At 40.9% G+C, this 27,567-nt stretch overlaps 1 protein-coding gene across 2 annotated transcripts; it reads right to left on the bottom strand.

The window, feature by feature from the left end:
* Window positions 1–834: 834 nt before the first annotated feature.
* Window positions 835–26,784, bottom strand: LOC139634091 (hippocalcin-like protein 4). Of its 2 annotated transcripts, none has more exons than XM_071500342.1 (4): window positions 26,502–26,784; window positions 10,029–10,204; window positions 8,253–8,468; window positions 835–8,164 (listed from the first exon to the last, which is right to left on the bottom strand). In XM_071500342.1, exons 2-4 carry the CDS (start codon window positions 10,188–10,190, stop codon window positions 7,967–7,969), a joined length of 576 nt encoding a protein of 191 aa, XP_071356443.1. In that variant the 5' UTR covers window positions 10,191–10,204; window positions 26,502–26,784; the 3' UTR covers window positions 835–7,966. The 2 variants fall into 2 exon arrangements, with proteins under 2 accessions (XP_071356443.1, XP_071356444.1); XM_071500343.1 differs by lacking the exon at window positions 26,502–26,784 and adding an exon at window positions 19,815–19,873.
* Between the last annotated feature and the right edge of the window lie 783 nt (window positions 26,785–27,567).

The following is a 27,567-nucleotide window of genomic DNA, read 5'->3' as shown; positions in this document are numbered from 1 at the left end:
TTCAATTATTTCTCTGTTGGTGTCCAGCCGAGAAAATGAATGTCCGCAGATACAAGAGGCAAAATTAATTTCCGCAGTCATTAAATTTCACTGTGAATTTTTACTGTGTGTGTGTGTGTATATGTGTGTGTGTGTGTGTGTGTGAGGTTCAGATATTGCTCATGTTGTGGGGACCTAAATCTAAATCACATTATGAGGACTATATATAGGGACAAAAAGCAAGTCTCCATTACATAAATCATGACATTTTAAGGTGAAGACATGTTTTAAGGTTATGGTAAAGGTTAGGTTTAGGTTAAGGTTAGCTTTACGTTAGAGTAAGGTTAGGTTTAGTTTAAGGTTATGGTTAAGTTTAGGTTTAGGTTAGAGTAAGGTTAGAGTGAGGTTAGAGTAAATGTTAGGTTTGGGTTACAGCTATGGTAGGTTAGGTTTAGGTTATTATTAGAGTAAAGTTAGGTTAAGTTTAAGGTTAGAGTAAAAGTTATGGTTAGGGTTAGGGTTAGAGTAAGTCTCTAGGAAATGAACATAAATCAATGTGATGTCCTCTGAAGTCATGTAGACATGACTGTGTGTGTGTGTGTGTGTGTATTTGTGTATCAGTATGTGTAGTAATGTAGGTGTGAGAGTGTGTTTTGCCTGTGTTTATGTACTCCCTGCCTTGTGGCCTCAGCATGGTTACCATGAGAACAGCACGAGTGGTGACATCACTGCAGCAGTGTGACATCATTGCCAGACGGTGACTCATCCTCTTGGCTCACTGTTGTGTGTGTGAGTGAGTGTGTGTGAATGTGTGAAGGTGCTGTCGGAGGAAACACATGGGCCGAAGCAAAACAGTTACTCTTGACATCCATGTGTTTTATTCTATGTAACAAAAATAATTACATTGTCTTTGTTCTAGCAGCCTACAGTAACAATATTGAAAACAAAGAAAACAAAAGCAAAATCATCCAACGGGACAAACATACATTTACATGAACATCATAGAGAAATGTTGAAGAATAGAATTATATTGCACAACTGAGCACAAATGGTCCCCTGTCAAAAAAGTACAATATTCATGTTCATATCCATGTCACACAGCTCAGAGCGTCTGTCCAGAGCTTTCTGAGGACTGACAACTGATGAACTGCATCATGTGATCAATACAGCATCACCTCATGTTTAACTCCACCTGATACAACCACAGCAAGAATATACTTCGGTTTTCTAACGCAACATGGGCCCATCTTTGGCACATAAAATCTGCAGAGAAAAGGTTGAAATTTGTCAATGTGGTTTTGAATTGGATACTGCATGACAAACATCAGACGTGAAAGCAATCAAAACAGAGCAAACCCTTTGTGTCTGCAGTCTTAGGGAGAAAAGAAAAGTGGCTCTCTAGCTGTGAACCGGTGCTAATTATGATGGACAGAAGATAATCAGCAGAGGAGAGTGGAGATCAAAACACTGTGAAGCCACTTTGTGAGCCAATCTGTTCTAATCAAACTGTTTCAGTGGATACTGCCCACGTAAAATGAGACTTAACCAAGCCTATGAAATTTAATATAGTGTGTCAAAACACAAAAGAAGCAGTAACACACATCGGGTTGTATTTGTTCTTTCTGGTAGACCTACTCTTATTTGTTTTTCACAAGATAAGTGCAATTATCTGCCAGTAAACAGAGATAATCTTTTTGAGTGAGAAATGACAATTTCATTAAAGAATACAGAATCTTTAAAGTTATGGATACAGTATATAATTTTTCAAATTACACTGATTGTAATGTAAGCTTTGCGGAGTGGGAACTGGATCTTTATTTGTCTTTTTTGATGCACAATTTTCAAATCTTACATGTAGGGGCTTTAAAGCTGCATTTAGTGATTTTTTGTTTTGTTTGTAGTTATAGTTTTTACCACTTGGGAGCAGCACAAAAGGGACAAAAATAAACACAATTTTATAATTGTATAAAGTTTATGTAAATTTTTTTTCTTGCTCTTCACTGTGTTCACTGGCTCATCACTGACTGACGTAGGGTAGGTGGTGTATACTGAGCTCAAAAGGGCTAAAAGCTCCATAGAGCTGTGGGGAATTGCTAGTGAGAGTTAGTGGTAATTTTCTGTGGGTTTGTCACACATTTGATAAATAGCTTCTTTCCTTTTACCAGTGCAGCTTTAAGTATGGCGGTTTATTTCAATTGTTCACTCTAACATGACAAAACCTGCATAAATCTATTTGTTGTCTCCTCTGCTTTTTTACTTCCACATGCTGCTTTAAAATTTCACTTTCACATCCTTTTCCATACAATCTAGTTCATGTCCAGAGAGGTTTATCCTCTTGACTCATTTGTTTCAGTAATGGAGGTCTGCATTTGCACCTCCTTTACATGTACTTTACACACTAGCATTAAGGAGATAATGGTAATGATTCAAGAAAACCTACAAAACAAGTTGATTTGTACTATAAAAGTTATGCTTTCTCACCACTTTCAACTTTCTGCACTTCTTAAAAGAAAAGATGGTCAGACTGAATACAGTCAAGTAAGTTGTTTGCATCATACAATGTTGCTATCTTTGATCTTCAGGCATGTTCATTACATAATAAACAAAGGAAGGCTGTGTAATAGTTGAGATGTCATGAGGTGTGACATACTTCCATCCGCAGGGTGACACTGTGACACAGGACAGTTTCTTTTTCACATCACTGACACCCTTCTCCTCACACCTCAGGCTTCCCGTGCCAACAACCTCTCAACAATTTCACAAACACCCCTCCACAGCCCTAGCGACCTGTCAATTCTGCCATTTTTGTGAAACCTGACCTCTGCATGTGAGTATTACTTGTAGAACTGCAACAGTAGGCTACAGCAAACAAAACAACATGTCCCATATTGGAGACAGTACATACCGTATACCAGCGGACCACAAAAGCAAGTGTAGGTGTGGGTAATAATACTCAGTGCTCCAGTGTGAGGGTTTACACTCAGATTTTTACAAAGTTGAACTAGACTGAGGCATCTCTTGATACACAAATGATACAAATACAAAACACATGTGAGCACTCGCAAAAGTGTCACACACACTGAGCTTTCACAAGCACTCACGGTTACTCAGACTCATTCTTTCACACTCTCCCTCTCTCTCTCTCACACACACACACTCACACTCACACACACACAGTAGCTGTGTCATCATATGAAATTAGATCTACGCTAGTGGTACATTTACATTTACATATTATATTTGTTTATATTCATAAATACGATTATACAGTCGTATTGTAATGTACATGTAGTTTTATCATTACAAATCGCACAAAGGAGGGCTCATTCTTTAGCTTTAGGGAGGGAGCATGTTCATTGGCTGGGTGAGAAGGAGATAAACCTGATTCACTGACAAGAGAGAAGTCAAATGGTTTTGCTGGCTTGCAGAGAAAAAGTAGGGAACACTGACACACAACACATGCAAAAAATAAATAAATAAATAATGACCTGGTCCAACAAGTCAGAAATACTTATGCAGGGCTTGAGATACAGTAAAAAGTATTTTCAGAGTAGTGGGGTTCGTAACTGAGGCAACACACCTGGAAATATCTGGCAACTTGCTAAATTTCCTGAATGCTAATGGAGGAGCAAAATGCTCCAGCTAAAAGAAAAGGTGCTTTATTGCCTTCCCGCCAAAATTCGCTGTGGACATGTCGATTCTTCACAAAGGGAAGGGAATACAGCATCGCTGTTTCCTTAGCTTTAAAGCTGGAACACAGTTGGAGCCCGCTCTGTCAGTGCATTATCATGTACCTTGTTGTAATTTACCTTTTAGCCAGCAGTGTGTTTTTGTTTTTTGTTTTTTTCAAATATAAAATACTGTATCGCCATTATATTTGTCCTTGACTGTTCACCATCATTATTTCTGAAACAGTCAGATGACTAGATCCCTTGATTTTTAATCATAATGTGACAGCAAGCAGAAAACTGCAGCTTTTTTTTTTAGCAAGTACAGGGTCTATTTGATACTTTTTGCTTCAATAACGCTCAAGATTTTCAATAATAAAATTGTTTTGACATTTTAGATGAGAAGATTGATACCACTTTCAAACCTAATGCTAAATATGAAGCAACAGCCAGGAGACAGTTAGCTTAGCTTGCTAAGCACAAAAAGCAGCAGGAAAGAGCTCGCTAGCGTGGCTCTGTCCAAAGGTTAAAAATCTGCCTACCAACACCTATAAATCCCAACTTAGCACGTTAGAGCTTGTTTCTTCACTCTGTACAAAAACCAAGTTACTCAGCATGCTGTTTTTCCCTGCTTGCAGTCTTGTGCTAAGATAACCGTCTCCTATTTCTTGCTTCATTAGCGTACAGATCACGTATGATAGTGTTATTAATCTTCTTATCTAACTCTCTGTAACTGACAAGAAATTATGCCCTGCTTTCATCCAAAATCAAAACAAAGATGAATATTTTATATTTTATATGTGGTCATTTGTTTCCCTCAGATCTTTCAAGCTGATCAACAAGACTACGTAGAGGTTGGAATTACAATCCATAATCTTGCAATTTCTGCCTCTTCAGTTTAATGCACAGGTAGAATAACACCTTAGTTATCGGCTTTGTGAGCACACGTACACACATACACACACACATACACACACACACCACACCAAGCTTCCTCTTCAACCTTTTGCTCTTTTTCACATTGATTTTAGATCTGAGCTGAGTTCAGCAAAGTTCCTCTCCCTTCACCTATTATCAAAGCGTTTCCTCTCTGACATTTAGGGAGGAGGAAGGCAGAAAGGGGGAGAGCAGGACAGTGGGAGAGGAAGAGGAGAGATGATTATTTCAGCTTTTCATGGAGGCAGGTTTGGCCTTTCGGAGAAATACCGTTTCTGTCATACAGCCTGTAATTACTGTCCTGATTATCCCCACTTCACACTGTTGTAGTTTCTATTGCTATAATTGCTGCTCTTACAGAGGCAAGATCGTGTTTCATATTATTCTGGATGTTTTATCTTTTTCTGGTTCTGCTCAAGATTTCTAGAATTACTTCAGTTTTGATGCCCCAACTCACAATTTAACTTTAAAATGTCACCATGTGGTTTTGAGACGTATCCAAAGCACATACATCTGCTGATAATGAAAAAACCTCGTTAGAGTCCCATTTAAAACTGAACCTGTTCATGAAATAAATACCATAATAGTTCATCTCATATCTATTAATGATGAAACAACTCATACATGAGTTGTTGCACTGTTAGCAAATTACATTTGTGATCATTAATTAGACAGATTACATCTGAAATACATTAAAGATAAAATCAGCTTCTTACTTTGATCAATAAAAACATTTATTTGTCAACGTTAGAACAGTTTTGTTATTTAACTGAGACTTCTGACTGTGTCGTTTTCTCTGCGCTCTAAATGCAAGATTAGCAATATTTCAATCAGAATGTCATCGCAGTTGCAGGGTTGTTCGCTCATGTTGCCAAGCCACTGTCAATCATTTGTTTATTTCTGCTGCCGAATGCGGTTTCTTTCCGGGAGCGGGTGGTGGTGATTGTCGCTCGCCGAGACCTTTGGCCATCATTGCGTTTACAAAATAAGAAGTTATAATACGCCCTCTGAGCAAGTGCTACTTCATCAGGGCATATTGGAGACTATAGTGAGTCACTATTGGAAAGAGATGAGATGGGGTAGGGCTAGCTGGTTAGCGTGCTAACTTCATAGAGAAAAAAGTTAACATTGGCGTTGCTTTCCACCTCCAGAGACAGCTCTAAGGGAGAAAAGAAATTAGGTTTGATGCCTAACTTGCAATGTTGCTTCTCAAAATATCTGCTAATGCTAACATCAGCTATGTAGCAATAGCAAAACTTACAAATAGCTCCTTTAAATTTTAAAGTTGTTTTTAGGGGTTTTAAAGCCACTCTGTGTAGAATTTTAAAATGTCTGACTTATACATATTCTACTCGGCTTTAATCATGCGAAGCTGGTGTAATGATTTCATGTCATTATTCTTTCTCCTTTATTAACTCTTAGTAATGTGATCATTAAAATTAAAATGTAATGTAAATTTGTTACATTATATGTTATCTCAGACCATTGATACTGTAGCTGGCATGTAGGTAAATGTTACCTAAAATTTATCATGAGAGCCCTGAACTGAGCATGTTTACCTGCTGGAGAGTCCAGATTACATTATGTAGAGGGTATGGCTTTATTCTATACTCATTAGATGCCTTTTTAATTAAACACATGTAACCATAAGAAAGTGATTTTGTTAGCATATGAGGAAAAGCTTTATGTGCAGCCAGAGGTCACTGATTAGCACATCAGTATGCTTCACCATGCTGCGAGAGGCAGTCATCTGAGACATTCATCACCTGGCTTCCTCATACTTAAGAGTGTAAAGCATCTGGACACCCTGTTGTAATCTATCAGTGGTGCTCCCTTCAAGTGCCATGTGACTGATTTTGCTGTTGAGGAACTAATGAGTGCAACCGCACACACACAAACACACACAAACAAGCACACAGAAGGGGCAGTTTGAACTGGGTTTGATCTGGGAATCAAACCCAGTTTTGCTCACATTCACACTCACACATGGCTAATGGTATTGTTCACTTACATAATTCTCTGTCAGCATAACATTTGCTTCCCTCTTGTGGTTCTACATGGACCATATGGACAAAACAACAGGCTCTCAGTTGGTTTGATGCCATTCCTTTTTTCCGAGCTATCCCATGGTGCACAGCATCCAAAAAGTGGGTGTGTTTCGAAATTGGCATTCTGGGTGCCAGAATTTACACTGGCACCCAAAAAGACATTAAAGGAATAGTTTGACATTTTGGGAAATATGATTATTTGGTTTGTAATACCACTATATCACCACTCTGATGTCTGTGTGATCGATGTGGGTTCAAAGTTGGCGTGCAATGATTAGCTTAGCTTAGCATAAAGACTGATAGCTGGGGAAACAGGTAGCATGGATCTGAGCAAAGGTAAAAAGTCTGACATGTAAAAAAATGATTTTACTGTTTACAGTTATGTACCAGACTATTTCATGTCCTGGAGCACTGACCTCCTTAAATCTTCATCATCATAACTGTGAGGTTGCCAGGCAACCAGCACAGACTCCACCAAACCCTCAACTTGTTGTACATTTCGGTGTTTGTACAGATTAAACAGAGGAGACAAAACATGCTCGTTGGAGGTGCTGTTCGGCAGATTTTTAAAATTCCAAAGGCCAAACTTTTTCCCTGTTTTTAGTTTTTATGCTAAGCTAAATTAACCATAACCTGGCTACAGCTTCATATTGACAAATAGGTGTCATTTGGGACAATAATGAAGTGGTAAAATCAGATTAGAAGATGACAAATGGAATAATTCATTCCATGTCACATCAAGTGAAAACAACCCGGTTTGCAATTATATCCTTTAACATTAAGATTAAGGGGTTAAGGGGGGACATTCAAGGGTAGCAAACTATACCTCACTTTATGAATAAAAAAGTTGGGTAAAATATGAAGAATGTGCAAGTAGTAGCTGCAAGACAGCTGACATTTGCACTCAAGTCACCCTGCAGCCTTGTAGTCTCACATACTAGGCAGAGAGTCTGACAGTGTGAAAGTGTGAGTGACACTTATACAGACTGTATTTCCTCTGAAAATCCCCACTATAGTTTTTTGTTTTTTTGGGGGCTTTTTGGCTTCCACTTTTCACAGATCAGACTGAATTTATAACACACCGATCTCGACTGAAGCAGAAGTGCTGCAGTGCTGGAAGAAAAGAATGGCATCAATCAGGGATCCATTGTGTTCCAAACATGGCTCATTTCTAGTCATCACTACCTCAAAAAAAAAAAAAGCTTCCCTACCTCCCTCCTCCTCCTCCCTCAACTACACCCTCCCTTCGTCTCCTGCCTTTTTCCTTCTCCTGTTTCAGTTAAACTCTTCCCCCGCCCCTCCCCTCCCTCCCTCTGTATCTCCACCCATCCCTCTCTACTTCTGCATGTCACACTGCAGCAGTAGGACGATGGAGGGGTCGGACTTGGCGGCCTCTTTGAACTCTTCCAGGGTGATCTCGTCGTTGTGGTCCTTGTCCATCTTGGAGAAGATTTTGTCCACGCGCTGCTGAGGGGTCAGCCCGTCCTCGTTCATACGCATCATGATCACTGTGCCAACCATCTTGTAAATGGCCTGCAGAGGAGGTTAGGAGAAAAAAGTGTTAGATTTTCTCATAAAATGTTTTCTTACCCCAGAGGATTTCTTCCTAAAACAAACACACCTCTATGATCTCAAGCATCTCCATGCGTGTGATCTTTCCATCTCCGTCCAGATCGTACATGTTGAAGGCCCAGTTGAGTTTCTGCTCGAAGCTGCCCCTGGAGGTGATGGACAGGGCACAAATGAACTCCCTGAAGTCGATGGTCCCATCACCATTCTTGTCAAATGTCCGAAATGCATGCTGGGCGAACTTGGAAGCATCTCCGTATGGGAAAAACTGAGGTGTGAAAAATGACAAAAACAAGGCAACATAAGTGAAGTGTGGAGCACTTCCTTCTTTTAAAAAGAAAACTAAGACTGTTGATCATAGCGTCAACATAATCTTAACATGTAATTAATGTATCTTTACATAATATCTGTAGCAGTGTAATGTCTTGTTACACTTTGCTTGAAGAGGGCAATATAATTCCTGTAAAATGCTATGCTTATTGAGCAAAGGTTTTATTTTGAAAGGCACAAACTCACAATTCAAGTGTTGTATTTTACGCTTTTCTTGCTAATCTAACTATAGCTAACATATTGTTATGGAAGTAAACATCCAGTGTTTTACGTAAGCAACCACTGTGATTGTGTAATGACCATGTTTTGAGCATGAGTATATAATTATTCTCTTTCAGAATATATCATTTGAGTAAAAATATCTGTGTAAATATAAAGACATATTTGCTATGATTATGCTTGTAGCTGTAATTTTAACCTTTACTTCTTTGTCTATGTGAAGTTTGAAACATTTTTTTTCATGGGATGAACATTTTTGAAATTTCAACCATTTGAAAAAGATGTTTTTGTAAGTCTGCTGGACTGACTGAGTTATGACAGACAGGAGGTCTTGCAGATATTTTTAGCCTTTGTTTGAAAACTATACTTTGGCGAGGAAATGCAACAGTTCAGGTCTTCTTCTTTACAAAGTGAATCTACTGTAAATGAAAAACTTTTATTAAAATATAAATGTACTGCTTTTTAAATGTAATACTGGATATCATGATGCAACTTTGCAAAATGCAGCAGTGTTCACGAGAAAGTAAGCATAATTATTCATGCTTTTATCAACCCCAGACTTGATTATTGCATTGAATTTTATTCTGCTCTCAGTAGAGGAAACATCCAAAGTGCCCTTCTAGTGGTCCTAGTATTTTGCCATCCACTGCCCTCAACTGAGGATCTTAGATTTTCAAAGTCTGTATCCTCTTTTAAAATCCTTTCTCAAATCTTATTTTATCTGAAGGCTAACTGATGGAAAATTGTTTTCACTATTACTTTATCTAGCAGGGTGGGTTTGGGTTTATTTACTACATAAAGTTCTTAATATCGCTGTCACTGCAGATTATACAGCCACAGTTGTTTTCTGAGCCTTTTAGAATTGAATGAGAGTCAATGAGCCTGAGAGGATATGCAAAAGCGATTTAAAAATATATTTAACCCTTTTGCATCCGTAACAAATCAGTCAGCCTCTCTCTGACGCTGCGCCATCTCAGAAGCTCCAGAATGAACTGAGACAGCAACACAGACGGTGGCAAGATTATAGGCTCTCCCTCCTCTCTATGCCCCAAACACAGGACGATTAGTCACAGTAGCCACAGTAACATAAACTTTCTATGTAACAACCCAACAATGGTATGAGTCATTTAAAAGGTTTAAAAGGTTTTTTTCATTTTATATAAGTATGGGGGGAAAAAAGCTGTAGGCTATGGCTGGGAAAAACATAATGTTACCCAGCTGTAAAGATTTGCTATGATGTCACGTACTCCACTTCATGCCCCCTCCATCTCTCCCTCACCTTAACATAGAGCTGCTGAAACTCCTCCAGGTTGAGAATGCCAGACGGACAATCTTTGAGGAAGCCTTTGTACCACTGCTTGAGCTCTGCCTCGTTGAATTCAGTGTTCTTGGTCAGATCATCCAGGACCTCCGGAGCCAGCTTGCTGTTGTGTTTCCCCATGATGCTTCACCTCTCTGAGAGGGAGGGAGGGGGCAGAGAGAAAGAGAGAGAGAGAGAGAGAGAGAGAGAGAGACAGGTGAGGAGGTGCTAGACAAACAACAGCAGCAGCAGTGATGTCCCTGTGTTGTTGCAGTGGCACAGGTCTCCGAGGAGGGATACAGACAAGGAATTACCTGCAGAGGAGAGCTGCATCGTCTCTATGTCGCTTTGTGTGTCAACATAAAAAGTAAAATCCATCTTAGCAAGTCATTTAGTCCTGGATTTATTTAAAAAATGGAAATGTGCACATATTACTCTCATCCATAAGGGTAATTATGGAAACCCAATAATTACCTGTCTCAGTTATTTTCATATTGTAGTGTATATTCTCGCCTGTATATTTTGCAAAAGATATCACTGCTGTTTATTCAGCTTTTGTTGGTAACTTGGGATAATACCACTTAGTTCCCCCCTGCTCTGTCACACGGCAATGCAAGAACTGAAAAGCCCACTGGCTTTGTAAACTCAACACCTGTGTGAACACGCACATTTTCACCCTTTTCTGTACTGTAGTATGTTTCAGAACACACACACTGTAAACGGGCCAGTCACCTGCCCAGCACAGTGCTGTTAAACCAGAAGCACTCGGGGTATGAAAGAGTGAGCTGCAGCCCCAAAATAAGTTTCAAAAACACACAATCACCAATTTAACCATCCTACACTTACAGGAGCACCAAAGCGGGGATGAGACACCATGGATCTGTTTTACCAGTCTCTTTCTCCCCTGCATCTGCATTTGTGTGCTCTGTAACTGCATGTGATGACAATGCTTCCTGCAGCTGTGTGTATCCTCTCAGGCAAACTTGGCTGGCAGTGTAAAGGGAGTCAATCATCTTTTTTAGCAGGTTTACCTAAAGGGCATAAAATAATTACACAAGTTGAAGCTGTTAAATGTCTGGAAAGCTATCGTTACTCAAAGAACAAGTAAATGTGGAACCATCTGTTTAATGATTGGTTGAAATGGACGGTTTTAGAAGTGATCATACTTTATAGACAAACTGTCCATGCTACAAAAGGTCTTTCCATTCTGATAATGACTCATATTATTCTACCTCCATAATCATCTTGTGTGAGTAAAGCCCCTGGTAGCATTGCTGACATTTTGTCCATAAAATGGCCTATTAATCCCCCAGCTCCTAACCACACACACATTCACATGGCTAAGGACCACTGCAGCGAACTTCATGACGCCATCGCTGACTCATAGCCCTGTCTGACAGCATTCGCACTTTGACACCAGGATACAGCCGACGCAGCCGACCCGAGCGGCCACAAATCCTCCTCTAAATTGCAGAAAGAGTGTGGGGAGGGTTTAGTGGGTGAAATATCATCCTGTCATTCTTTATGGCGAGTGAGTCATGGAGAAAGAGGCAACAAAACCCTAAGTCACTGCAAACTGTACAAATATTTTGGACCTGCCGTGACAAGTGGGAGGCTCTGTAGGAGCCGAGAGCTTAGAGGAAGAGCCATAAAGGATATCAACAGGAGAGAGATCATTCTCTTATTAACTTATTTTGAAAAGGTCGCCTGTGATCTTATCAAGCTGAAACACAAAAATGAATGTTTCTCTTCTCAGTTGTTTGAAACAAAAGGAAGAACACGGCTGGGTGTTCATCTGTTCACTGCAGTCCTCACAACTGCACAGTTAAAACATCTTTAACTTCTCTTTGTAGCTGCAGGAAAACAGCTTAAACTTTTAGCAGGTTTATAACAAAACCCAGCATGTGTCATCCTTAAAAGAGCAACTGTAAGCGGTCCATGCCCAGAAGGGAGTTTGTATTTAAATTTAAACACGACTGAATCAAAGCAGAGGTGACTCAGGAGTTTTGAGTTTCGGAGGGAAACTCCTTTGTGTTGCATCCTGCAATTTTTCAACTTCAGTTTAAATGTAATGCGTTAGTCAAGCAATCACCGACACAATTACACACGTGCACACACAGTTTCACAAGGTTAACTGCTGGAGGATGGATGCAGACAGATGCTGAGGGTAGCAGTGTGGAGGAGGATCACGTAAGGGGTTCGTGTTGTGGCACAAACACCTGCAGCGCAATTTTCCCCCTGTGAGAGGAGGTCAGGTTGAAGGGACCATGACTAAACAGAAAGGTTAGAGTCACGACGCTCTGCCTCAAGCTGCAGGCGTGTGGCATGAGAGTTTAACTGTCTCTAAATAATTGACAGGTAGCTCTGTAAATCACTGACTGCATCAACAAAGACAACACACCACAAGCGCACCAACTTGTGCCACAGGCAGTGAGTTTGTTTTGGCTTGTACCCACACACACACACACACACACACTCTCCACAGAGCTGTAGCATTGTCTCTTGCCGCTGACTGAGGCAGATGAGATTTTATCCCTCTATTAGGGAACCAAATGTAGCAGATAATAGAGTTTCCTGTGGAAGATAGCGAGAGGCGTGACTAGCCAGGCGAGCAAACACATTGGAAACTTATCCCATCTGAAAGAATCAAAATAAACACTGCTCATGCCGGCAAGACAGGCGACCCGTAGGTTCCCAGGTTGGATGCTGTCTTCCAGTGAGGTGCTCAGGTCTCTGCCAGCTCATCTTACTGACACAGGGATGTGTTGTGGGGGAGTATTCAGTCGGTGGAGGTTATCTGGAGTTGACCCCGGCTGTTTCTTTTTCTTGGATTAGCAAATAAATCAAATCTCTGTGGAACCAATGAGATCCATTCAGGGATACAGATTAACTGGCTTCTATGCCATTTTCTCTTTTTGGCTGCCCTGGAGAAGGTGCACATGCTCACATGTGAAGAGTATGAGTGTACCTCAATAAACACGTGCTTGTTGTGTCTAGAGAAACAAGGAATGGAAGTGTGAATGCACTGAATGCAGACTTCTGATGTACCTGTTTACATAGTCCAGTTCCAGACCTCTGAACCTGTGCACACATCAGCAGTGATTTAAAAAGGTCTGCTGTCTGAAGTAAAAAAAAACAGCTGCATCCATTTATCATAGAAAGAGAAAAACTGCCACAAGCACAGTGACAGCCTGGATGAGATGGACGCAGGTGTACAGGTTAATATAAGTCGATTTATTACAACAGAAACAGTAACTCTTAATTTGCACTAGGGCTGCACAATTAATCAAAATGTAATTGACATTGCAATATGGCCAAGTGCAACATTCAAATTGCAGGAGCTGTATTTTTTTTTTGATAAAGGTAAACTGTCACAACATTGTTGTGCATTGTTAGCACCATAAGCTATGTGGTGCTACAGAGTTTCCCCCACCTACAAATCATATTCTCCATACGCAAGGGAGCATGCATGTTTGGTACAGTCCCCAACAAAAATCACACCATGATCATTTAGAAAAATTTTGGTGAAATTGCAAAAATAATCCTTCCAATTTACAAAGCCATATTAGCACCTTTCAGCTCATTGTTTTGGTTCATTTCAACTGCTCGATTCAACCTAATTTTCCCACAAATAAGCTCTGACAAACCAACTGTACAGTTAGCAAAGCTGGTGGAGTGCAGTATTCAGCAGCTAAAATCCAGTTATTTTTTTTTCTGAGAAGTTGGTGGAGACCAAAACAGAGCTAAAAGGCGAGTGAATATTTGACGCAGGGACACAAACATGACTCCAAATGAGTGTTAATGTTGCTGAGAGAATAGGCGATGTCACTAACAATTCCAGCATAACAACTTTAAACGATGATGATTTATTAGTGATGTGTTTATAGATTGTTCCACTGCCCCAAAGTGGCCAAATAATCAATTAATGCATCTTTAACTTGCCACATTTGTTCAATTGTGATTGTAAACTAGACTGCTCTTGGCAGCTGCTCTGTGTTATGTAACCTTTAACTGATTGGTCAGGGCAAAGCAAAACAATATAACTCCGTCTCCCAAATGGAAATTGGCACAGTGACAAGAGTCTGAATAATGAAGTGAAACAAAATGGTAACTTACACTGGTTATCAGGCTATGTTTTTATGTGGATCTCTGTCAAACTGCTGTTGTGCAGTGAATAGAAAAACAGGGCTGTTAGACATGAGCAGTAATATCCCTTATGGATGAACAGATAGAGAAAAGACCTGCTTTACCAACAGAAAATGATGCCACACTGTTGATGGTCAAAGCGGCTGGAATCCTTGTATCTTTTGGATAGTGAATATCAGCATGAACTCCCAGCTATTTTCAGCTTTAACAAAAATGCTGCTTTAGTATTGGCATCATAAACCCTAAACAGCCTGTCAGAGGATCAAATGGCAGGGGAGACCCATTTATGCTCTCTAATGACGGTGCATTCAAAGTCACTCCCTGTGGAACATGAATAGCTTTATTTCCTAAATGCTGCAATTTCCCTCAAATATAAAACCCTCAACGCCTGCTCTGCACATCCCGCCAAAGGGATCAATTGGCCTGGCAACATGCTGTTGCTGTGCCCAATGACGTCTTTGACAATCTGTTCACGTCAACGTGCGGCAGAGGCCTGAGTACACAATTGCACGTCCACACACAAACATGCCGGCTTCACCCAGGGACAACCAGGACACATTAGTTCCATCAGACACTGGCTGTCTCCGACATTCTTATACATGCAGACAATCACACGTGAAAATTATAAGGGGGGGGGGGGGGGGGGGGGGGGGGCACAGCAAGGAAATACGAGAGGGAGGATGACTCAGTCTGGATTCACACCTCTGAGGGAGAGGAGGAACAGGGAGAGAGAGAAGGGGAGTGAAAAAGAAATGAAGATGGAAGCACAGAGAAAGATGGGAGACGGCGGGCAGATAAGAAGAGCTTGTAGGAAATTGTCTCAACAGGCGTTCGATAGAAGAAGACATGTATCTTATTGAGTCTGAAGAGGCCTTAACGCATGTTCATTCCAGCTGTCAGACTGTAGTAAACACAAAGTCTAATCTGAGTTGTAAATACATGGCAGACTGTGTGTGTGTGTGTGTGTGTGTGTGTTTACCTGTCCAGCATGATGGTGATCTAGCTGACTGGATAAGCTAGTTATAGGCTACATGTTTGTGTGCCGCAGTCAGTAGTAATAGACCGTTGTTGTGTTTGTAAACAGTGATCTTCTCCAATTATTTTAATGGTTTGCCAGCATTAGATAAAGTTAGAGTTAAATAAGAGAATAAGTCAACAATGAGGAAACAAAGTCTGGACCTTCTGGATCAATGGACGCGTCCTCTGTAAGACATCCTCAGTCAGTATTTTGTCAATGCCTATGATATTATGCAATCCCAACTCTTAGCTAAATTTGTGCACATCACAAATATAATATCACTGTCTGCCCTTTTAATTTATCAAATACTGAGTGGTGTTAAAGCTGAACTCTCTACGGACAGTTTGTCTACATGCTGCGTCTACATGCTAATGTTGCTAACGTTGGTTCATTACAAAATAGCCTACTGAGAATGCCAGCTTTTTGGTTGCTGCTGTTATTAATTTATTATTAAATACATCATTGATCAGTGCCTTTGTGTGTGATCAACAGTGGAGATTTCATCAGTCCAGTAACAACTATAAGCCTCTGTGTTTAGCATCAAAGGGCATCTTCAACAACGGCATTCTAAAAACATCATCTTTTTTCTTACATTTTTTTTTTCCCTCGTTACATTTTAACCCACATGTAGAAAGTTACTTAAAATGACTCCTCAACACAGCACTTGGAGGTCAAATCCTCCTCTCCTCATGTCACAATTTGAAAAATGTAATAAACAGTAAAAACTCCCCTTGTTGTTTTTATAGAGACTTCAGGCTCTGGCACCAGTTCTACTGCCTGTAAAACTATGAGGGACTCCCCCTCCTGCTCCTTCAGCTCTTCCTTCAGCTGGGTTCTTTCTCTCTGGAGGGCCGGACTGACCTCTTCCTCAGCCTTGAGCTTGGTGATGAGGCTGAGGTTATTTGAGGTCAGTTCCTCCGGTTCTGCGTTCAGGCCCTCCAATTCCAGATGGAGGGCTCCTGGATCAGCTCCTGCTCCTCACCCTTTCAGCATGAGACTGTCTCTCTGACTCCAGTTGCTGCTGGTGGTTGTCTTTTTGTGGTTGTTACTGCTCACTCAGTTTCTTCTGGAGCTCGGTGATAAAATCCTCTGTTTTGACAGTCTTGATCTGTTTCGTCTCTGTCAGGTAGAGATCTCACTGACCTTCTCTTCCTGACAGGTAACATGTTGCTTTGCTTTCTGGAGGTGAGTCTTCAACAACCTAGAGGAAAATCCCACATTTGTTTTTCGATATCCAAAGTAATCCCACAATAATCATTTTAATTTCTTTTTCAGGGATGAAGATTGGTGAAATCACCCTGACTTCTCTTTGCCATTTTGTCCGCTGCATGTTTGTGTGTAATGCCACTCGTCAAGTCAGGCATCCGTTCAGTTTTTTCAGGACTGGTAATAAGCAAATTACCATATACATGATATGATAACCATCAATTTTCATACATATACAAAGCGAAACTGGTACATTGCTGCAACTCTAATGACATCATCTTGGCCTTTAGGAAATTGTGATATAGCAATATTTATAGCTATTTTTACTTTTTACTGACATTTTGTTGACAAAAAGATTCATCATTCAGTCAATGACAACCAGATTAATCAGTGATAAAAATATACATTAGCTTCTGCACTATTTTTGATAGAACATTCAATATTTTTTAGATGATTAAATTATGAAAGACTACATTTCTGTCTAACATCCACACTACAGAATTTCCAAGCTCCTAAAATGGAGACTTTTGAAAACACAGCTGAACCCGACTTATTTTGGTCGCGCTCTTGTTTGGACGGACAGAAACAGTGAGTGATCATGAAAATAATTTGTATTTTACAACCCAAAATGAAATAAAAAATATAAGAGCTAAAGCAGTTCAGTGTTAAGGAAATGCAACATACGAGACTGACTGTCCTGCACTAGTTATCAGTTATCACATTACCGTATGTTCTGTTGGATCAATTTCTTAAAACCCTACAAAGCCCAACAGCAGATGCACAACCCATCTGTGGCTCAGGTGGTAAAGCGGGTCATCTACTAATCAGAACGTCGTTGGTTCCATCCCTGGCTCCTCCGGTCCACGTGTCGAAGTGTCCTTGGGCAAGACAATGCACCTAAATTGTATGAGTGTGTGATGTAAGAATAGGTAAATGTGACAACTACTGTAAAGCTTCCAGTGCTTGCTAACACTAGAAAAGGGCTATAAATACCGTCCATTTACCAATTTTGAGGGAAAGTCTCCGAAGCGGCAACAAAAAGAATCTCCTTCTTTATTTGGAGCATGTAGTATGTAATAATTCAACAGTGAGTTCAAAGCACAACATAAACTCAAGTAAAGCTGACATGACTAATGTGATTAAAATAGTAAAACAATCTAACAAACTGTGAGAGCAACAGGATATGACCTAAACTCAAATCACACCTGAATTATACTTTACCACTTATCAGCCTTAAAAACAGTTTTTCTTTCTGGACACTCACAGCATGGGGGTACCCGAGGAAGAAAACAAGGTTAGAAAGCAGCGGGCTTACACTGTCATTATTATGAGGCTCAGGCACTCGAGCTGTAACTGAACGTAGCCCAGAGGGGAAAATGTGTTGGTGTCCCCGTGACTGAAAATGATTAGCTGGCAAAAGCTGTAATTGAGTTGGAAAGAGAGCAAAAATAGGAAGCTAGGCCTCCCATACAGTAGTAATTTACTCTGTGTGTGTGTGTGTGTGTGTGTGTGCAGATGTGTGTTGTGTTTTTGCAATGGCAATAACCTTTGTGAGAGTGGAAATGTACAATGGACTGTCACAGCAATAGGGGAACAATCAATAGGATGCCAGTCCAATACCAGCCCTCATCGTGAACTACACTGTGAAGTGTGTGTGTGAGTGTGTGTTTATGTGTGCGTGTGTGTGTTAAAGAGCAAAATAATAGGAATATGGGAATATGGAGAAATCTGATGAGAGGTGGACAGCCAGCTTATTGACATGTGACTGATAAACCGCACTCTGAATGGTTTTTGTGGCAGCTTGCCGAACCATCAAAAGCGAAATAGAACAATGCGTCGTCTTGACAACAGTCGCCCGGCTCACTGCCAAACAGCCGCCCAGCAGAGAATGATGATTTTAGCCAATCAAAACAGTCCCTGTGCCAACTGGGCCTGACCAACTGGCTTGCTGATATGTGGTCTTAACGCGTCTTCCTCACCCCACATGTTGCCCTGCGCTTGATTAGATATTGATTGATTAGATATATATATCCTTGTCAGAAACCTGCAGTCTCATTCAGTACGTTAGTGTGCAGAAGTGTAAGTAATTCTTATTGGTAGAAGCATTCTTATACCAACAAGGAATTATTCAGTGTCAATAGTAATGGGTTTAATGTAATCCTACTGTGTTGACAGTTGACAGGTTCAAGGATTTACTTTACACATTTGAAGACTCTTGTATAATATAATATATATAACAGTGGAACACAGACCATTGCAACGAAAATCCTTTTGATAACTTTGCATTTAATTTTGCATAGATTTTCCTCAGAGCTGCAAACTAGGAGGTGCAATTTCTGGCACCTCTGTATCCAGAAGTAAAAGATCCATTTATTTATTTAATAGACTCACAGCTGTAGCTACTTCTTCAGCTTGTATCAACTTAGACCTTAGATCAACTTAGAAAACATCTGGTTCTTCAATAAAAAGTAAACCAGTGTGCCTAGAATTGTAAGATGAGAAATTAACAGCAACTCCTAAAGTGCATTGGGGCAAGAAACATCCAATTAAAGATTAACAATCAATAGGATACCAGTCCAACACCTGCCTTCACAGTGAACTACACACTGAAGCTTTCTGAGTGACTGAATAAAGAGACAACAGATTTCAGGCAAACAAAATCCTGTAAGGTTGGATGGTGGGTCCAGGTGGGCGGGGCTTGGGGCATGGCTGCGACAAAGTGATGACTGCTTTGTTGTGACATCACAAAGTTACAGAAGTCCTGACGGCTCGTTTTAAGACCCAGTTTCTGAATGCAGGCTGTCTGCATTTCTCTGTGGACTGAGGCTTTGATACTTGCACAGTATCAATATAGAACCTCGACCTGCTTTATCATCAAAGAAAACAGAAATCCCACTTTATGCAATATGGGACCTTTAAGGCAATATTGGATTTACAGGATTTTTGCATCGGTATTATCAGGTTCCAGCAATTTAATTCACTGGATTAACCAAACACTGAGATCCTATCTATATTATCTCAGAAAATGTACAATATTACAATAGATTCTGATATCAATACAAAACTATGTATCAGAAAATTAAAGTGACTATTTTGTCCTCATCGCCCACTCATATTTTCCAAATGTAATATAGATTAAATTGATTTCAACTATATTGCCCATCCCTAAATAGTAGTTTAAGTGTTAGGAGAAGGAGCTGGAGATATACTCGAGTGGTAGTACCTCAGTAGCTGTAGTGTTACTAATAGCAGAGGTAGGAGTGTTAGTTTTGGAGCAAAACAAAGTATCAGAAATTAATGCTAAAATCCAAAAATGTTTGTATGCAATTGGTCTCCATAAACAGGGAAAGTCTTAAGTGGATATAATATCTGTGATTATATAAGTACTTACAGACCTAGAAAGAATGTGTGGGAGCTGAGGTGTTGCCTCCTGTCAGCATGATCTACATATCATTTAAATCTACACACATCTCTCTGGTGACTGGAGCAGGAAGGATGCATCACTATAGAAACGCAGCTCACCTCAGTGCAGTTCAAACTCTAATTTAAGACCAGGCAGCATGTCGAGCCTGGGGAGAAACACGGGGGACAAAACGGCTGCGTGCATGTGCCTTTATGAGTCAGTCTCCCTGCTAACCTTTGTCTCCCATATCTCCAAAACATCATTTATTCACCTCAGTGTTTTATTTTATTGCCATAACTGTTACATATACACTCAAGTCTGGGTGACTCGCTTCTGACTGCTGCACTAATTGTCGACTTTTGTTTCTATATGCACCCTATCAAACCTGCAAAGCCTTTTAAATGGGGTTAATAACATTCCAGTAACACCTATAACATCAGACAGAAGCAAGCACACACACACACACACACACACACACACATACAAGTGCAAAAACACACTTTCCTGTATTACATAAGCCCTGGTGGAAAGCTGTTTGGTTTGTAAGGCTCAGGTGTTTCAGCATCAGACACAAACGGGCTCTGGAACAAATATACCCATTTCCCGTAAGCACACACTCAGACAGGCACACACACACAAAGCAGTGTGTTTATTGCATAGTGTGTTGACAGTGGTGGAAGACAACAGGGGAAACAGAGCATGAGACAAAATGCCTGCAGCACTTACCCCTGCTCCTGTACTGAAAGGTATCCTCTCATCACTGTCCTTTGTTAACATGAACATTTAATGTGTTCTGAAACAAAGACCTGGTTGGAGGGCGGCAAATCAGCATCGAACAATCAACGCAATCATGTCAGAGCATTGTTTAAAGTTGCTCTGTGTCATTTTAAGTTAATCAACACCTCTGATTCAAACAGCGCCATATATGACTGTGTATCTGTGTAGCACTGTCATACATAAAAACACATGATACTGTACATGGAAAGGATATGGTTTGATAAAGCAGCTGATAATTTGTTAGAAAGTATTGCAACAAATATATTTATGGGTAAAACAAAGTGTGTAATGTTGGCAAAATGTATCAGAGCTCGTCTGTAAGCAGATTTATTTTTGTTTGTTTTCAAAAACTCCTCATTATTTTTAGATTTGAAAACTTGTGTATTTAGTGTCTACAACCTTGAGATGGAGTGCTTTCCTTGTTTTGGCAGCATCTCTGCTGGTTTTGGCACTGACATGGACAAAAACTGGCCCTGGCTCATTTTTTTACTTTTACTCTGGTAATACTTTGGTCATTCCCAGCATTAAATACAGAAATGTGACACAGTCTGACTACCCTTCATAACAACTCAGCAATGCTCATCTTATGCAACATAGGCCAACTACACAATCATCAATTAGCTTACTATGCAGAGATTATCTACGGATTAGGTCATGATCAATAGTATCCATGTCAAATGCAGAGGGAGTTAAAAGGCAGTGGGGGCTGTAGGGGGTGGGCACTCTGGAATCTGGAGGATCGTGATTTCTCTAAATTAAAATGAGACAAAGAGCACACAGAGCAATAGACACACGTGTCATCCTAATATTATGTACAGAAGAGCCTGAAAATGCAGCACTGATCTACAAGCATGTCTGCAGGATGTTTAGACAGGCATCATAATAACCTTCTATCTGTTATACACTGCATCTGTTGTTTGTTTTGGTGTCTTTCTGCTTTCTATAACTCACCAATTACCTAATGCAGCTTAAGGAAATTTACACAGCACAAACCAGTTACAAGTTTTATTGTTGAGGCTGATCGTTGTATATTGCACAGATGTTAAAATACTTAGAACTAACTCAGTTGTAATGATTGTTTTTACCTTTCATTTTCACTGAAAAATAAATAAATAAATAAATAATTATATGATTTTTGTTGGAGCTTGTATGAAACAAGCATGTTCCTTTACATCTGGAGATTATGATTTGTAGGCCAGGGCATCTCTGTAGCACCACAACGCTTATGGTGCTAACGATGCACAACAAAAAAATTGCAGCTCCTGTGAATTGGATGTTGCAGGAAAGTAAGATGAAGTAATTTAGCATCAGCGGACACACAAATGTGACACCAGGACCTTGTTGCTAACAAACCAATTGGGCTTTGCTATCATTAACATCAGCAGATGGGACAAAACAATACTGATCAACTGGGCTCAGGACTGATCTTAAGTTTTTACCAGCCCTCTCTGAGTGCCTGTCATTCAGGGTGCAGGTCAGTCCCAGCAGGTAAGTCCAGGACTGACCACACAGTCTCCACCGTTAGAAAGCCTCACCGTCATGTTTATGTGGCTTTTCACTCTTGCCTGATCATAGCACTTCTTTTTCACTTTTTGTTCTTCTGACTTTCTCCTCTTTGGCCTCAGTTTTCTCTCACAATGAGAGTATGTTGTGGAGTATATGCCCCTGTCACACCGCCACTGGTGGATGATCCTTCCATGACCTCGACTTGACATCGCCACCGATCTGGCGGCAGTCTTGATCAGCCACATTCAAACCGCCACACAGTTCAGCAGCAACAGAAGGGTAGACTCCTCCTTCACCTTCCCCTGGATAAATTAGCACCATCCATTACCATTTTCCCCCCTTTCCCCATATTTCCTGTTCTCTCTTCTTCGTTGCCTTGACCTGTAAACAAACAGGAATGCCCGCTGTTGCTGTTTGGTTATAATAGTGTCATGTTACTCAGTCTGAACAACTTTGTTTACTTGCCATTTACAGAGCCAGGACTGTGTAGGATTCTTTTTCATCACACACACAGAACAGACAGCTAGCAGACCGTGAGAAGATATTCACTGAATTTCACTGAAACTATATTGGAATTGCATAATCCACCTTTAAGTCAACCAAAAAAAAAAAAAAAACCCACCAACGTAGGCATAATAAAGGCTGAAGCTTTTCACAGCATGCATTGGGCCAGATGCGGGGTATACCTTGACAGGTTGTCAGTCTAGCACCTCACCAGGCTGACACTTTAAGAAAGACCAATGCGTTCACGTTCATATTCACACCTGTGGACCATTTTAGAGTCTAGGCTCACCTTAACTGCATATTTTTTGAACTGTGGGAGGAAACACAGACTCCCACCCAGGATCGTCTAGCTCCAAGACGACAGTGCTGACAACTGAAGCGATGTTACATTTCAAAAAATGTGCTGCACAATTCAGCTGGATGTTCCACAGCACAGTCCTTTTTCTATACGACTCTGGCCAAAATATGATCTGACAAATACCAGATAATACTTTATTTCTTTCATTCATACTTCACTTCAGTTTCTGGTGTGTGTTACCTTTTCATTGTAATTTACTGTATCTGTCAAGCCACTGTCAATTATGTCCATTGATAAGTGTGGGTGCTGATTAGTTATCCTATAATTATGCCAAACTCCTTCACTCAACATGGCTTTGTTGTTGCTCAGCCACCATCAGACGCTCCATGAACTCAGAAGAGATGGTCGTGTATGTCAGACAGACACACACACACACACACACACACACACACACACATTTTTATATCCTCACATAAATCTCCTTGGGTAATAAAGCATGTGACAGTAATGGATGAATCAATCAGTCAAGAGACACACATGCAGCGATGCAGTGATGCATGAGACAGATGCATAGTGCACCTGGCTGCAGGCGTACGACAAAATGTAAGCGATACAAAGGCAGAGAAAGAAAGAGACACACAACAGTGTGGGGTGGCTGTTGGTGTCATTCATTTACTGCTGTCAGGAAAAAGATCAGACTGGAAAAACTAAACACACACACACACACATAAACACAGACACAGACAGGAAATTATGGTGCAACATGTTGCTCCAAGCTGATATTATTGTACAGCACAGAATGTTGATCAATAGGTCTTTCCAGAGTAGAGGAAGTGGTTATAATCATGTACTTTCCCATCCACTGATCTGTCAGTCAGCTATTATGTGTAACTGTAGCTTCTCTCTACCTCCTATTGTAAATAACAGGGGGCTGGTGTATGTCTATGCCTCACGTCACTGCAGTATCCAGTACGCTGTAGAAGCTCTGCAGCTAAACAATACACACCTCTGAGTATCAGTTTTGTACGCCCCACAGTAACAGTGTACTGTTTTATTTGAGCCTGTGTTAATTTAAAGTCTCTAAACTAAAACAGTGGTGAAAGTTTGGTGCTCTTTTTTTTTGGTACAGTGTACTTGACAGTTTTAGCATGGAGCTGTGGACCTAAAATCAGACATGATTTTGCTGCAACAGTGAAGAGGCACAATCCAAGAGCCAAAAATAAACCGACAGCAGCTTCACTTAGAGTTGGGCAATGTGACAACCTCATATCATAGATGATCTTACTTTGGCATGTGATCTATTTTTCAGATGAATCGCACATATTGCCTCATTAAAGCTGTTATATTTAGATGCATAGATGCTTAAGTTCATTTGCTGCTAACCAGCCCATTAACTGTTAAACAGCTACCTGCAGCTGAGCAGGACAAGAACCAGCTGCAGTGCAAGACAGGGGAGTTCTATTTCCAGAGCCAGGGCTAGCTGGTAAGCAATTGTGACAAAATTCATAAACAGAAAACAGCACTGTGGGTAAAGAGCAGACTTTCAGAATAAACTCATGCACAACTAATCATGTGATCAGTTCAACTAAATCTGTGTGGATACTTGTGGTTGGGGTTGGGGATTGTGATTGGCCAGATCACCCACCCCTGCCTTCAATTCGATTCAAAAATTTCAAAACGGATACAAATGACAGACAGGTCTTTTAATACAAGCACTACTGCTAAACAACAACAAAATCAAAGTCATTCATGTTTTTATTGCAGAGAAACACAGAATGCATATATTTCCTCTAATGAAAAAGTCAACCTCAAGTATATATATATATAAACAGCATGTGAAAAATCCTGCAGTATATATACTGAAAACAATGATTGGTTGGGCATTTACAAATACTTAATAAAAAATATTTACTATTTACTAATGCGATGGTTTTAGGGACTATGTTGGAAGAGAAGGTGGTATGGAAAGGGGTCCTAATTGTGCCACTGTAATAGCTCCCTTATGGGATTCTCAGCACCACTTGAGACAGCCTGACTCTTGAGAACTACATAGTGTGTGGAAAGTGTAAAAGTGGGTTGCAGTAGAAGTAAGGCAGCAACTGTATTTTTTTAAAGCCTAGACTACATTCAATCACACTCCTGACAGAAACTTATTATATTTCTATTAAGAGATTCCATCACTTTAAGACAACATACACTTAGTTTTAAAAACAACAGAGCTCAAAAATGTGACAGAGTATAAAATGTGTAGCCTTCAGCTCAGATACCCATCATGCACTAAAGACCTGCTCCTGTTCAGTTAAAGGCCGGCAGCCAAAGGGCTACAGAGCCAAACTGAGCTGTCACTGCCACCAGCTGTCTGTCATGGATGTGCCCATAACTGGTGTGTGTGTGTGTGTGTGTGTGTGTGTGTGTTTGTGTTTGTTTGTCTCTTTCCATCTTCATGGAACGATTTGATGCTCCGATAACTTTGTCCTGTACTGTATATGAACACAAACAATGAACACATCACATATGGCCCCGGACCCAGACACACACATGGCCAGTTACTATGATGCAATAACTCATCTGAAATGACCCTTTGATGCACAGCCGCATGAAGGCCACCGCTAATGTGAACAAGCTCACACACAGCACTCATTGGAAGCAGGTCCTATTGATTGTGCAGGTCCTGGTGTCATCCACAGAGGACTGGATTATACTGATAAACCTAAACCACTTGTTCAGCCATCGGCTTTCTCCTCACTCACACAGGCAAAACAATGAGACCTGCAGCTATAAGCGTCTTTTGCAAACATGCAAAGAAACTCTTGATGTATATGCACCTGTTAGTACAACACAATTCAGAGGACGGTCAGACTGCATAGCTGCAAGAAAACGCACATATGACTCATTTTACGTGCTTTTATCATGCTTCTGTATGCCATGCCTGCGCAAGACACAGCCAGCGTCCTGTTTCAGCGGTGCAACACACCGGTCGCCTTAATTTTCTTCAACCATTAATTGCTCCCAGAGCATGAAGGACATTCTGTGACTTCCCAAGCTGCATTTTGGCATCTATGCAGACTCTGACAGTTTATTCATCGACCCTACATAGGCTATATGAAAAATGTTATAGAAATGAGAACATTTAACACACGCCAGCACAATATAAGCATGGTAATGTTTCCGGCCAGTACTGCAGAGCCTCAGCAAAAGTGTCTCTTTTCTTTTCAACAGGGAACAATAGTCCCAGGTTCAATTGCCTCTACAGCCCTGAGTGTCCTTGAGCAAGAGACTGGTGCCTCTAACTGCTCACTAAGACAGTTCAGTATGATTGAAACCTTGTTTGAACTCGTTTTCAGTGCTAAATAATTGTAATGCACGAACCCTGACAGGGTTAAGGGTTCAGTCCCCCCCTCCTGGTGCAGCACCTTGGATAATAGCCCAGCAGAATAATGTGCATGACTCCCCCTCTTAATCACTCATTGCTTTTGTTAGTTAGCGAGTAGAGGCAAATTTGACACATTTTTACCAGCACCTGCACACATTAACATGACAGTGAGCGATCGTTTACAAAAAAAGAAAAAGAAAAAAAAAATGTCCTCCACTTACCTTGTAATATTTGGCAGAAAAATCTTCTCCTGCTCCTTCTTCAGCTATTAATCAAAATTCTCGTCTTTGCTTTCCAATTATTGGCAGGGTGCAGCTGTTTGTGCTCCCAAACAGAGCCTTCCTCATGTAAAATCTCCTCCGTGTTAACTCACCTCTCTGTGGAAGAAGATGAATGAACCGCTGCGTCTCCCCTGCCAACACATTTGCATGAAGGTCGCCTCCCCCGCCCGCCGATTAGCCGGGCCGCTGTTTAAAGGTGGATCCTCTCCATCCGATTCGACAGAGCCGCTTGTCAATCAAATAATATATATAATTAATACAAAATAAATAAATAAATAAATAAACGAGCTGTGACCGAGCGCGCGCACCTATGCCCTCGCGTCCTCCGACCGCGCGCGCGCGAGAGAGAGAGAGAGAGAGAGAGAGAGGGAGAGAGAGAGGGAGAGACACAGAGGGTGAGAGAGAGGGAGAGAGAGGGAGAGACAGAGAGAGACAGGGAGGGTGAGAGAGAGGGAGAGACAGGGAGAGGGAGAGAGAGAGGGAGGGAGGGAGAGAGAGGGAGAGACAGAGAGAGACAGGGAGGGTGAGAGAGAGGGAGAGACAGGGAGAGGGAGAGAGAGAGGGAGGGAGGGAGGGAGAGAGAGGGAGAGACAGAAAGGGTGAGAGAGAGAGGGAGGGAGAGAGGGAGAGACAGGGAGAGGGAGAGACAGAGAGAGGGAGAGAGGGGTGAGAGAGAGAGGGAGAGACAGAGAGCAAGAGAGGGAGAGAGAGAGAGAGAGAGGGAGAGAGGGAGGCAGTAAAGCTAAAACAGAAAGTCAAACAAGAGGAGTCAAAACAGGAAAATACACATTACACATGGTCACTGTCTAAGAAGAACTTCTCCCACTGCCACTTACCTCTCCTTCAGCCTGTGACACTCACACTGACAGTTTTCTGCAGACCTGAGTTCAGTCTTTGGCTCATGTGCTTTGATGTTGTGGCCATTTACATGACAGAAATTGCCAGGAAATGGGCTTTATAAATCCACAGGGATACAAACACACATCTGTTTAGCCAGTACAGTAAT

The sequence above is a fragment of the Trachinotus anak genome, unplaced genomic scaffold, assembly GCF_046630095.1.
Source record: "Trachinotus anak isolate AG129_WGS33_773 ecotype Australia unplaced genomic scaffold, CSIRO_AGI_Tana_v1 ptg000016l, whole genome shotgun sequence".
Classification (NCBI taxonomy): domain Eukaryota; kingdom Metazoa; phylum Chordata; class Actinopteri; order Carangiformes; family Carangidae; genus Trachinotus; species Trachinotus anak.
This window is presented reverse-complemented; position numbering and strand designations above follow the sequence as displayed.